This window comes from Sycon ciliatum, chromosome 2, assembly GCF_964019385.1.
Source record: "Sycon ciliatum chromosome 2, ocSycCili1.1, whole genome shotgun sequence".
Taxonomy (NCBI): Eukaryota; Metazoa; Porifera; class Calcarea; order Leucosolenida; family Sycettidae; genus Sycon; species Sycon ciliatum.
Genome location: NC_088644.1, coordinates 16,072,131 through 16,084,781, shown reverse-complemented (window position 1 = coordinate 16,084,781; position 12,651 = coordinate 16,072,131). Strand labels below are relative to the sequence as shown.

At 46.6% G+C, this 12,651-nt stretch overlaps 1 protein-coding gene across 1 annotated transcript in view; it reads left to right on the top strand.

Annotated features, from left to right (window-relative positions):
- Positions 1–3,482: 3,482 nt before the first annotated feature.
- The window catches only part of LOC135808922 (NPC intracellular cholesterol transporter 2-like), a 9,765-nt gene continuing 596 nt past the window's right edge, over positions 3,483–12,651 (top strand). Inside the window, exons 1-3 of the mRNA XM_065322170.1 lie at positions 3,483–3,713; positions 8,847–8,978; positions 10,556–10,731. Coding sequence (XP_065178242.1) covers positions 3,635–3,713; positions 8,847–8,978; positions 10,556–10,731 — 387 coding nt within the window. The 5' untranslated portion in view covers positions 3,483–3,634. The remainder of the gene's footprint in view (positions 3,714–8,846; positions 8,979–10,555; positions 10,732–12,651) is intronic.

The following is a 12,651-nucleotide window of genomic DNA, read 5'->3' as shown; positions in this document are numbered from 1 at the left end:
CATTCAAAACTAAAAATATTTTTGTTTTGAATCAAACACGTGGTCGCGATCCGGGCCAGGCCGCGGCGCCGGCCAGGGTCCAGGGCTGAGGGGATCCCCCGGGAGTCGTACCCAGCAGTACACCTGCCCTGGTACATGTACATGGTACATGTACACAGGTACATGTAGATCTACGACATCATGAACCTGTGAACCTATTAAGGCCAAACTAAAGAAGGTGTGTGGTTCGACTAACATGGACATTTTTTTTACGGGCGGGCGGGCGGATTTTTTTTTTTTTTAATATATTTTTTAGTACATGTAAATACACTGTATACGCGTATCGAGTAGACTCTACTACCAGCACAAGGCAGCAGTCGTACCACTCACTGCACTGCACTGCAGTACAACTACAAGTCAAGTCCAAAAGGAGCCGCCTGCGTCCGCAGACTCACGCCACACAGCACGTAGACGTGGACGTGTTCAGTCCACGTACGTCAGTCACACGACAGCCCGCCGAAAAAAAGTTACGGTCGGGCTGAAATTGTACGGTCGGTCGGGTGAGTCGAACCACACACCTTCTTTAGTTTGGCCTAATTTTTATTTTTTAATAATCTACGGTTTGGCCCTTTGGAAGTTTGGGTACCACGTGCCCAAGACGACTATCTCTAGACTACGGTCACTGACTTGACAAGCTACAGTCGACTGTCAGTACAATGACAGGCAAGGATTTTATTCCAGACGACTAGTCGACTAACGAAAAGAAGTCGAACTTTTCGTTCTAGGCAGCGCATGGCGATAGGGTGGCGTGATCGATCGAAGGGGCATGGCATTGGACGAAACCGGTGAAGTGTCGCACGATTCACCCCTGTTATGTCTCCATCACGGCTGTTTCGCGTGATCCAAAAGGCAAGATGGCGTCCTTTTACACATTTTTGGTAAAATCCACCTTTATAACGCCTTGGCGGTGCTCACCCAGAGATTACACGCAGTGCAAGGAAAATTTTTTTTGCTTGGTGCCAAAAGAGCTACATGAGCTACAAAAAAAACATTGTCAAGTTAGTTGTTTAGACGGTTCGTCTCGTTGTAGGCCAAGTCAAGTGGTTTTGAAGTGTAGTCTTCGCTGTCTTGAACGTGGAGTTTCGATAAAACACGGATGAAGGCGACATCTGCCAGACCCAGTAACTCTTCGGTTTATGCCGTTCTTCGACACAACATCATTTTCGTGCTGGAACTATTGTTATTACTTCTACAATTGTAGTTCAAGTTCTTGTATTACGCCGGATCATGTCACAGTGCATTTTCCTCTACTTGCCTGTGGCCGAGGAACGTTGTGTAGTTCCTGCACGTGCTCAGCACCTGAACTGTACGTTCATTTAGAGTTTAGTTCAGGGCTACCCGAAAATCTCTTGACATAATAGATGTGTTGACGCATGCCACCTGGTGGCTGAATCAGTGCACGTGATTCTCAACCTGGCGGGAGGAAGCAAAGAATTTTCATGGACACTCGCTTGAGTATTCTGACAAGTCCCCTCCTTTCTGGTGCTGTTCTGTTGGCACACTGCATCTGCATGGCGGGCCTGGGACAGGCATGCTCCCATGCAGTTGCTGTTCTATTCTGGCTGGATTCTGATATGAGATCACAAGGCTAGCACAGCAGGATCTGCACAGTGGCTGAACATCAGCAGTAAAGAAGGTGCAGTATAAGAAGGAGTAAATTCGATTTCAGTGGTGCAGAACAGTTTTGATTTCAAATTGCATCGCTGCATTGTATTTGACTTCTGTTTCATGTTTGAAGTTACGGTTTTGCTGTTCAAATGATTTCTGAATGTATCCTACCTATGCCTATGGCCGCCACCACCCGCTCTGATGTTGTGAGCGACAAAACAGTTCATGTCTCCACAGGTAGCTAGATTTGGGAATTTTCCCTTGGCTTTAATACTGCAATTGTTGTGCATTACAAAGTAAGCACTGGTGTTAGTGCTTCTTCTCCTTTTAGCTGGAGGAGCTAACTTTGTTATTAGCTTATTGTGTGTCGGCAGTGTGGTTGTTAGGTACTGCATGACCAAGACCTTCAGACGGTCAACATCTTTGTTTGTGTTCTGCAGGCCAGAGCGAAGGAGGTTGAATTTGTGGTGTATTGATTCACCTCCTTCCTCTCCCAACACTACATACATGCGAAGGCGTGGCTCGCCAGAACAGTGTGGCTTCGTCAATATCGACACCCAACAAACTCTCCCCGGTGTTTTGGCCAGGGCGAGGGAGGTTAAATTTGTGGTGTATTGATTCACCTCCTTCCTCTCCAAGAGTACATACATGCGAAGGCGTGGCTCGCCCGAACAGTGTGGCTTCGTCAATATCGACACCCAACAAACTCTCCACGGTGTTTTGGCTCTTGTTATCCACCGAGCACGCCCCCCTTAAGATTTTTCTCCTTCTTTGGTCTACTGTACCTCCCTTTCTTGCACTCTCAATCCACCCACATACAATGCATTTATCATCTGTGTGCGGCATCCAGGCTAGTACATTTGGCAGAGCCTTGCTACAGCCACCACCACCATTATCCCCTCCCTTACCATTACCACCAACATCACACGGTGTTTCACTTGCTGCTGACTCCTGGATAAATAGTAAGCATGCCCTACAGAAATGTATGGGGTGGACACCACTTTCATCTTTTTCTACCTTGAGACCTAGAAAGATCTGCAATGCATAATCTTTCACTAGATAAATAGGGGGCTCCAAGACTTCCGACCACTCCGATGGCTGGGAAGTTTACATCCACCCAAGCAACACAACATACCCACATGCTCAAGGTGAAAATTCAAATTTTTGAAATCAGAGCTCATTGTTCAGCCATAAGAGACGTCAGAAAGAACACCATGCACACAAAACTACCCTACAGATCACAATGACACTAACGTATTTTGTAGATGAAGGTTTCCGCTATACAAATAAACTTCCCTCGCCTCCACCAAAACTTCCCGAACTAGCTACCCAGGGCAGTTTCCCTGACCTACGTACAGCAAAAGATCCGCTCAACACTGAGTAAGAAATCGACAAGAAACGCTTGAAAAGTCGCTCGATCGAAGAAAGAAGCATTCGTTTTTTACACGCGATTGTACTACAGCTACTGTACTCTCACACGATGCTATTTTTGTTGTTTTCAGTGCCTCAGGCTCCGCTCGGTGAGGCCGAGAAGCCGCGTGTAGAGACCTGGCCCTGCGAAAATTCTCAGCCCTTGAGTACGCTTGAGTACGGGAAAATCCCCTACTTCGGTGACTGCTGGTCTGGCCTCGAACCCGAGATGCTGTGCACGGGTTTTTGCAGTCTGAATCAGCCGTGCCATGTAGCCGACGAGCTCTCATCACGGCATCAGCTAGCTCAGCTCAGAGACAAGTCACGAGGTGCAGGCAAATAATCCAGGTGCTGACTGACTGCTGTGAAACATGGTAGATCTACATGGTGCGATCGATGGGTATGGTTCCGCTTCAACACACCACGGACACAGCGGTATAAATACGGACTGAGCGCAAGTAACATAGTTGTGAGCGAGAAAGAGTGTCTGTCTTGCTCTCGGTGCTTTTTCTGGTTGTGCTGTTCAACGTGAACGATCGTGTGCTATCGATACTCTTGCTTGAAGTGTCAGTTCACCATGAAGATTCTACTAGGTTTCGTCGCTGCTCTCATGGTGGCTAGCGTTTCGTCACTGCACGTCAAATTCATCCCTTGCAGTAAGTAATTAGTTCGTTTCCAGTCTAGCTCGGAATCATTCAAGTACGATTTGAGGGGAGAGAGGGGGTCAACCTGCATTTCCCGGACGGTATTCCATCTGCCCATCCTGCTGTGTTGTACTACAGTGCGTTTTTTTATAATAGACTCTGAAAACCTTGAGAACGTACTCAAGGACACTTTTGAGAAAATGTCATGCGAGTTGCGTCACGAAAATCTGCGCGCGAAATTCGAAAAACCAGGTGCGACTCGTGGCATTTCGCCATCTTGTTCAGAGTGTCCTTCGAGCTCCTTGCCTCGTGGCCGGAGGAATCATTTTGTTGCTGACTGCACTGCTCTGTGGCCCTATTTTGCTTTTTCTCGAGTGTCTTTTCGTTCGTGGCAACTTGTTCTCTCGACATGCCACATAGTTATAACAAAACGCGAACGGGCCATGGTACATGGTGGTGTCTGTTTTACATTTTTTTGCGAAGACGAGGAGAACAATGGCTGGGCATCGAATTGGTCCCAAGTATTCCATTCGTCATGCTGCTGTTGCGTGTGGCGTCAGCATTTCCACCATGAACAGATGTACCAGGGATGCTGACGGCGAAAATCAGCGTGCTGCGTTGGCCAGTGATGAAGGCAACGAGAGTGACAATCCCCGATGTGAGACTCGTGCCATGAAACCACTCAACCCTGACGGATTTGCTTTGGACTGTATAAGAAGTAATTTACGGATTCTATGCTGCGAAGGAGGACCCAACACTGGACAAAGTTCCTGCTCGCTGCAGAGAAACCATCGACGATTTTCCAGACATGAGCAAAACTAGCTCTTGGGAAAATGTTGCGTTCCATGGGATTCCAGTGTGGCAAGACCAGAGGTATCACACAAATAATGATGGAACAGCACAGGATTGTGTCATGGCGGCATCGCTACCTGTGAGACATACCTGGATGAGACGTGGGTCAATGCGTATCACACAGGTACTAGGAGGTGGTACGACAATGGTGACAGGAGTGTATAGGCAAGCAACCAAATGAAGCACCATCAGGTAAAGGCAAGCGCGTTATTGTTCTGCATACTGGTGGACGGGACAGATTCGTGAAAAACTGCGCCGATGTGTTCGTGACTGGAGGCCGGCGCCAACGATGATATACGTCGTCGGCTGTCCGAGCACATCTGTTCACTGTGTAATACTGTCGTCACAAGTGCAACACAAAACACGGAATTATTGGGGCCGTTTCGTTCCTCGCTGGTCTTCTACTATTCGCACATGTTGACCCAGACACAACTGTGACTTATTTGCATTGTGTGTGTGTGTGTGTTTGTGTGTTTGTAAAACTGCTCATGCTTCCTTTTTGTTAGTCTCTTTATGGGAGCTGTGTGAATTGCCTTTGTGATTTGTTGTGGTGTTTGAATTTTCACTGCATTCTTTCAGGGATCGAGGGAAGTTTCCTACTTGCATGCTGGAATGTTTTGATTTATTGAGCTAATTGCAATGCAGGATTTGAATTATTCAGTACAGTTTGCCACAATAAGTCGTGAAAAGCCACGACTCACTGGTTTCCTACAAAGGTTAGGAGAACTGCAGACAGCAGTGCACAACTGCACAGCCATGTGCATGTACATGTACATGCATGCGCTGTACTACAGTATACCGAAAAAGAAAAAAAAGAATCAAGATGAACTGTACTGGATTCGAACTCATGCCGGGCACCATGCAAGTGATGAGCTTTCCTGGCTAAAACTTCCGTTTTAAAAATCAAAATCCACTGAAAACCATTTAAAACCGGATTTCCAGCCGAAACCCGGCCGAATATCTAACTTTGACAATTATTATTATTCCGACTCCCAAACTTAATTTTCTTCGATCCAAGACCCACACAAACGCAGCTGTGAAGAAAAAATTTCAAATTTGGAATGAGAACAAACTAAAAAATCAAAATCGACAATGGTCTGTTATAAAAAAACGCACTGTAGTTTCGAGTACAGTGTTGCTCAATGAAATCCAGTCACGTCACTCAAGTACGCGCCGGGCGTTGCGCAGCCCTAGACCTGCGAACACTGGGCTGGGAAATTATGCAAGGCGCAGGCTTGAGTGATGCGACTGGATTTCGTTGAGCAGCACAGTCTGTAGTTACAATAATAATAATAATAATAATAATAATAATTTAAATAACCGACGAGGAGACAGCAGTCGTAAAATAGCAATGAAAAATATCAATTGTGCACTCATAATCATGTATAAACAATTAAAATGAAACAATTCCAGAACGTTTTCGTGTGTCCATCATCAGTGGAACATCGTCACATAGTAAGAATCACTAAAACATGCATAACCGCTAGCTGTGCTGCATTCTCACGCTTCTTTTCATGTTACTCTAGCTATATAACTGGTTGTTTTAGTGATTCTTACTATGTGACGATGTTCCACTGATGATGGTCACACGAAAACGTTCTGGAATTGTTTCATTTTAATTGTTTATACATGATTATGAGTGCACAATTGATATTTTTCATTGCAATAATAATAATGGTTGATAAATATGGTGGTAAAGACACACCTGGCAATATGGTGGTAAACACATGCCTGCCCACACACGCGGCTCTCTAAGCTGCAAAGTTCTGGCACAGAGCTCTCCTTCTCACCACCACCACCACCATCAGTTCGCGCCTGGCGCCTAGTCGATGCATGGTTGGCGGTATCCGACATAGCAGGCTGGTACATCAAGTAGCGCATGGCATATAGAAGATGACACAGCAACGGCATAGCTCGATTGCGACGTACGTTTCGTCCCCGCTTGACTCATCAGGCAATCTTCTTCTTGGATGTCTTCATACGGAGCTTGACTCATTATTATACAACAGTGATTCCTGAAGAGTGTTGTATGAAAACTTGTTTGAATCAAAAGCGAATCATAATTATTATTATGGTAATGAAAGGAGAAGGAACAAAATTTTACGAGTTATTAGCTGTCCACCAAGATAACCAGATGATAATACTATAAGTCATCGAGTGCGACAAAATGGCACAAAACTGACCAGGAGTACTGAGATATTCAACAACCTGACACCTAGCTCCAACACTTCTTCAAGGCGCAAACCAACAACCTTCCAACTTGGAAGGCTCAGGTTAGGAGAGGTCCTAAAGGGGAAGGAAAGCGCAACGAAGAAAAGCACGAGCTACGACCCACGGCAGCAAAGAATGCCGAAAGTTGCTGGATGATGACGAAACTAGTGAGACTATTGGATATACCGGTGAACAGTTAATCTTTTAACTCGTAACATTTTTTCCTTCTCCTTTTGTCCCATAATTAAATTGGCTCCCCGTCCGAGTTCAATTATTATGATCTTCTTTGATTTTGGTGTCCTACATGTACTAGTACTTCATTTTACAAGACTTAGTACAAGTACTCCAGTACCTTTACTACTCGGCAACAGTGCTGATCAATGAAATCCGATCAAGTGAGTCAGCTCTGACTTTTGAGCCGCGCAGTCACACGCATGTGGTCTTAGGTCTAGGGCTGCGTAACGCCCGGCACGTACCCAGTTCATGTACAGTAAAACCTGCTAATAAAGACCCCCGTGACTAGCAACCAGCCTGGTACTACAGACCACTTTGCCAGGCACGGACGGTCTCACATCCACATATGGTTGTGCGTTGCAAACCTCTAACTAAGGACCACCTGCCACTAAAGACCGCTTTCTCTGGGCCCGAGGGGTGGTCGTTAGTCATAGGTTTTACTGTATTTGACTCGAGAGATCGGATTTCATTGAGCATGCACTGTATGAGTCGTACTTCGAAGTACTTATGTAAGCCTAGTTTTAGTTTGATTAGCGATTTAGAGGATTACACAAGACGCGCCTGTGTGCTATCAACCGATCAACGAGTCGTACTTGTAGTTGTACAGCTACAGGCAAACTAACTACCAGTGCTGAATTTGTAGTATACTAACTAGCTATCGGCACTGCATTGTAGTATACAAATCATCCTACGGAACAAGTCTCGGACATGCACATGTACATAGTCATTTCAGGCAATGAACCATGTTTAGTTAGTGCAGAAGATGTTGTAACCTAGCCGGTGTATACCTATGTAATTATTTATTGGCCAGGATGTGTTTAGTTAGTGCAGGACACATGCTCCCTGATGAAGCATGAAGGGTGACGTTTTGGAGATGGCAGCAACTGTAATTGCAGTGAAACTGTGGTGATGATGAAGGTGTTAAAGAGACGATAAATTGGCTGAAGTGGAGCCTCCAAATATCGAAGAAAGCAGGACACATAAGACAGCATTTACCATAAAGTACCCCCAGAGCGACCCACCATCTCGCCCTTTCATGGTCATATTGTGGAGGTGGTCTGCTGTCTGTAGGTCATATGACACGAACCGTGTACACAATCATAGTGCACGTTGTGCAGTCAATCCGTACGTTCAAGTGGAGACTGGACACGAGCTCCACACAAAAACCTGCTAAATGTGACCTTAGACCTTAGTACACTAAATTTCTCACAACGTACAAACTTCGATGCACTCTGCCATACAATATTCCTTTCCCTGGCTGTAAAATCAAGGTGGGGTGCTCTCGCGAGATGGGGCGCTCTGGCGGTACTTTACGGTAATAGTAACTCGTCAATGTTCACCTAAATTATGTGCAGTATTGTACTAGGTTTTGTTCAGTTTGGTTCACTGGAGAAATTGTAGCAGGGGTGTGCAGTGCACGTCTGATTATGCTAGGTTCCGGAATATCATAACTAATCACTTACTTACTATAGTTCATTCACACATAGTGCGCCCATTGATTGACGGAATAGGCGCGTTTATCGATCGCCTTCAAAAGTCAGTATGGGAACAGAGATCCAAAAGTATCTGCACATGCCTATATGTAACTAGGCATGCTCAGCGGCCCAGAATATATGAATGGACTGTAGGCGCACGACCGATAGATATTTCAGTGGATCATACATGTGTGTGGTACCCACACTATGCAGCAGGGTGTCACTCTAGCTGCGTAACCAGGCACTTCATTCTGCATTTGTTATAGCCTTGTAGAAGCCCACTTTGGCAAAACGCAGTCCATTCCTGGTCACTCTAACGTGCATGTGTGTATGTGTTTTGTGCATACCTGTGAATGGGTGTGCTCTCTTGCAGAGGGTGACACCGTGGAGTCTGTGTCAGTTGAGTTCATCGACGTCAGTCCCTGCACAGAGGACCCGTGTGCACTGAGCCGTGGGTCGACCTATGAAGTGTCCGCCAGCTTTAACACCGGTGCTGCTCCAGTCGGTAAGTGACTGCCATGCCGTAACCGAGGCTGGTGGTAGAATTTCAATTTGAGACCGTGTATGGCAGGCAGAAGTTCTTTCAATCTTAACATCATTCACGTTACATGGTAAACCGTGTGTCAGAGAATGCTGGAGACAATGCTACACCAGTTCTGTGCCTGCTGTTTAACCCCCATCCCAACGGAAATCTATAAGGTAGATCCAGCGATGCTTCGAACTCAAGGTAGAACGTCTGCTCTTGTCTCTAAGCATATGCACGAGCTCGCGCAACAAGGCACAAGGTAAAAAAGCGAACGTGCGTTGGTAAATACGGATTTTGCACAGGCTTCGGGACAACCTGCCGCATAACTTACCGACGCTCCAGACATAACACAAGTGGCACGTGAGTGTACACATAGGTACAGTCTTATGCAGAGTTACGCAGAACTCACTGACTTGTCAGTTTGAAAATTCTGGCAAGGTACGTTCGGGCCTGGTTTAAAGGGGAAGTTAAGGCAAAAATTAAAATTTCACCAGTTGTAGTCTTCGGGGTGCTGAGTCGAATGGTCGTGGTCCGAGGAAGCTGAGACGCTCCCTTCCTACTTGAATCCCAATCGAACTCGCGCACTTCCACCGAAACTGGGTGACTGCGCCCTACTAGATGGGGATTTGTATGCAAAATGTCACTAAAAGCGCCATTTCGTTCTTATAGAAGCAGGGATGACCGCGATTGGCCCATATGTTGTAGTCTTTTGGACGCTGAGTCGACTGGTTTTGGTCCGAAAAGGCTGCGATGCAGCGTTCCTCCTTTATTCCCAATCGAACATGGTTGAAGAAGCGGTCACGTGGTCCTGGGGGCCCAAATCACCTGGTCACCACGCCAGCAGGTGACAACTTTCACACCAAGGTTCAACTCGAGTTCAACTCGAGTGACAGGACTGCACCCAAAAAAGGTCAAACAGGCTAGTAAGTTGTACCCCGCAGGCACGGTGACCAGGTGACTGGTGTACGCAGGAGCACGTGACCGCTTCTTCAACCATGTTCGATTGGGAATAAAGGAGGAACGCCGCATCGCAGCCTTTTCGGACCAAAACCAGTCGACTCAGCGTCCAAAAGACTACAACATATGGGCCAATCGCAGTCATCCGTGCTTTTATAAGAACGAAATGGCGCTTTTAGTGACATTTTGCATACAAATCCCCATCTAGTAGGGCGCAGTCACCCAGTTTCGGTGGAAGTGCGCGAGTTCGATTGGGATTCAAGTAGGAAGGGAGCGTCTCAGCTTCCTCGGACCACGACCATTCGACTCAGCACCCCGAAGACTACAACTGGTGAAATTTTAATTTTTGCCTTAACTTCCCCTTTAAATCCGGCTTCGGAAAATTTATTTTTCCTTGCTACCGGCTTCATTGCTGGTTTCTCTGTGCTGCGCCGGCAAGTCTGCAAAGGACGAAACAGTTCTGTGTGCAGATTGAGTAGGTACAGTGTAGGAATGCATGTCATTGTGATGAGCACAAGAGAATCTTTCCAAAATAACAGTATGATTGCATTTTATCTGACTTGCCATTGCTTTCTATTCTTGCGTTTTAACTCCTACAGGAATTGAAGGTGTTGAGACGCATTTGTACGGAATCATTGCTGGAGTGAAGGTGCCTTTCCCTGGCTTCAATCAGACAGATGGATGCAAGAACTCTGGCCTGACGTGCCCTCTGGGACCGAAAGCCCCCTATACATTTGCCATTCCTATCTTCATCGACCCTAAGGTCACCATTGATGTGAGTGCAGTGATGCGTTGTTTGTATGTCATACTCTTGCTCCAACCCGTGCAGCCATTGTGAAAACAACACCGAGCACCTTCACCTGCATGCATGCGTATGTTTGTACACTCGTCAGCATGTTTATCAGCTTATATTCATGGTTTCATCATCGGGCTTCGACTAAAAACACGAAACACCAGTGATTGCATGGGATTGGTGTGCTCTGCGACCGACAAATTCGAGGATTGTGCTAAGTCAGCGCGCTTTTCATCTTGTAATGAGAGTCTAGCAATACATTGCACTCATTTGATTAGAAGCCCCTCTTTAATAATAGCCCCCCCCCCCCCCCCCTACAACGACCGTTTGAAAAATACAAGCCCCTCTCGAATAGAAACCCTGATTACTATTTGCGAAGCCTAGAGTGACCAGGTAGTGCCATGTATGGTAAGGTCAAGGGCGTAGAAAACATCTCGTGCATGTACCGCCTGAAGCTGCTGGAGGTGATGTCTGCAATCACCAATCCAGATTGCACATGTCTCATCCACCACCTACTCCACAACACAACTATCACTGTTAAGGTTGCAAGTGCCACAGCTGAACCGTTTGAGAGCACTATTGGAACACCACAAGGCGACAGTCTCAGCCCAGTTCTCTTCATCTGCTATCTGGAGGCTGCACTACAGGAATGCAGAACTCGTCTCGCGCCCCGCCCTGCTGGCGACGCAAGTCTACCACCAGAGACGGGTTATGCAGATGACATCTCCTATTATTCAACCTGCAGGCTGTGGCTTGAGAATGCTCTGCCTGTAATAGCAGACACACTGCACGATTGGTCATTAAAAGTAAATCCAGATAAAACAGAGTGGATCCGTGTGTCACCTGATTCCGAGAGCTGGCGGACATCTAGGCAGCTTGGCTCCTTGATGGGGGAGGAAGAGGATGTTCGGCGCAGGATGGAACTTGCCTCTCGCGTGTTTGGCCAGCTGTACGCCCTATGGCTGCGTAGAGATAAAGTAGCGGAGAAGACACGCTTACGCCTGTACAACGCTATCGTACTGCCGACATTCCTGTACAATTGCGAGACCTGGGGATTATCGTCAACAGCAATGGCCAAGGCAGACGCATTCCACCGGCGTCAAATGCGATCACTCCTTGGAATACGATACCCAGACACAATTTCAAACGACGACCTATACCGCAGAACCAAGAGCAACCCTATATCAGACACAGTTGCATGTAGGCGACTACGAATGACCGGTCATGTGCTACGGATGGACACGGACACGCCACCGCAAGTAGCCATGAGCGGCTATTTTGACAAGGGCAACAAAGCACCTCGTGGACGGCCAAGGTTGACACTGGCCACAAGTCTGGTTGCTCAGCTGAGTAAGCTGGGTGTGCCAATGAAGACCATGGAAGACCTTTCCAGGTGCCGACAGCAAGCAGCAGACAAGACGGACTGGAGGAAACTGTGCAGCTCGACACCCGGCGAGAAATCGGTATCAGCAGCTACTACACCTAGCTGATGATGCTCACGAGACAGAAGCGGAAAAAACACTGAATTTCTTTATTTAGTGCTCTACTACGCGAAATGTGCTATTATTATTATTATTATTATGTACCATCACCATACCATGTACATACATGCATGTACCATCACCATACCATGTAAATACATGCATGTGCCATTATCACACCATGTACCTACATGCATGTACCTGTACATGTACGTGTCCAGGTCGACGTAGTGTGTGCAAATTAACTCGGGCCGAGTTGCTATGGGAGTTTAAGGATTCGATAGGAATACTGGCATGGATTGAAATAATAAAAGCCACTCACTCGAATAGAAGTCCCTCAAACTTGGCATTTTTAAAAAAAACAGAAGCCCCAGCTTCTGATCGAGCGAGTACGGTAGTTAGACGATAAGGAAGACATGCC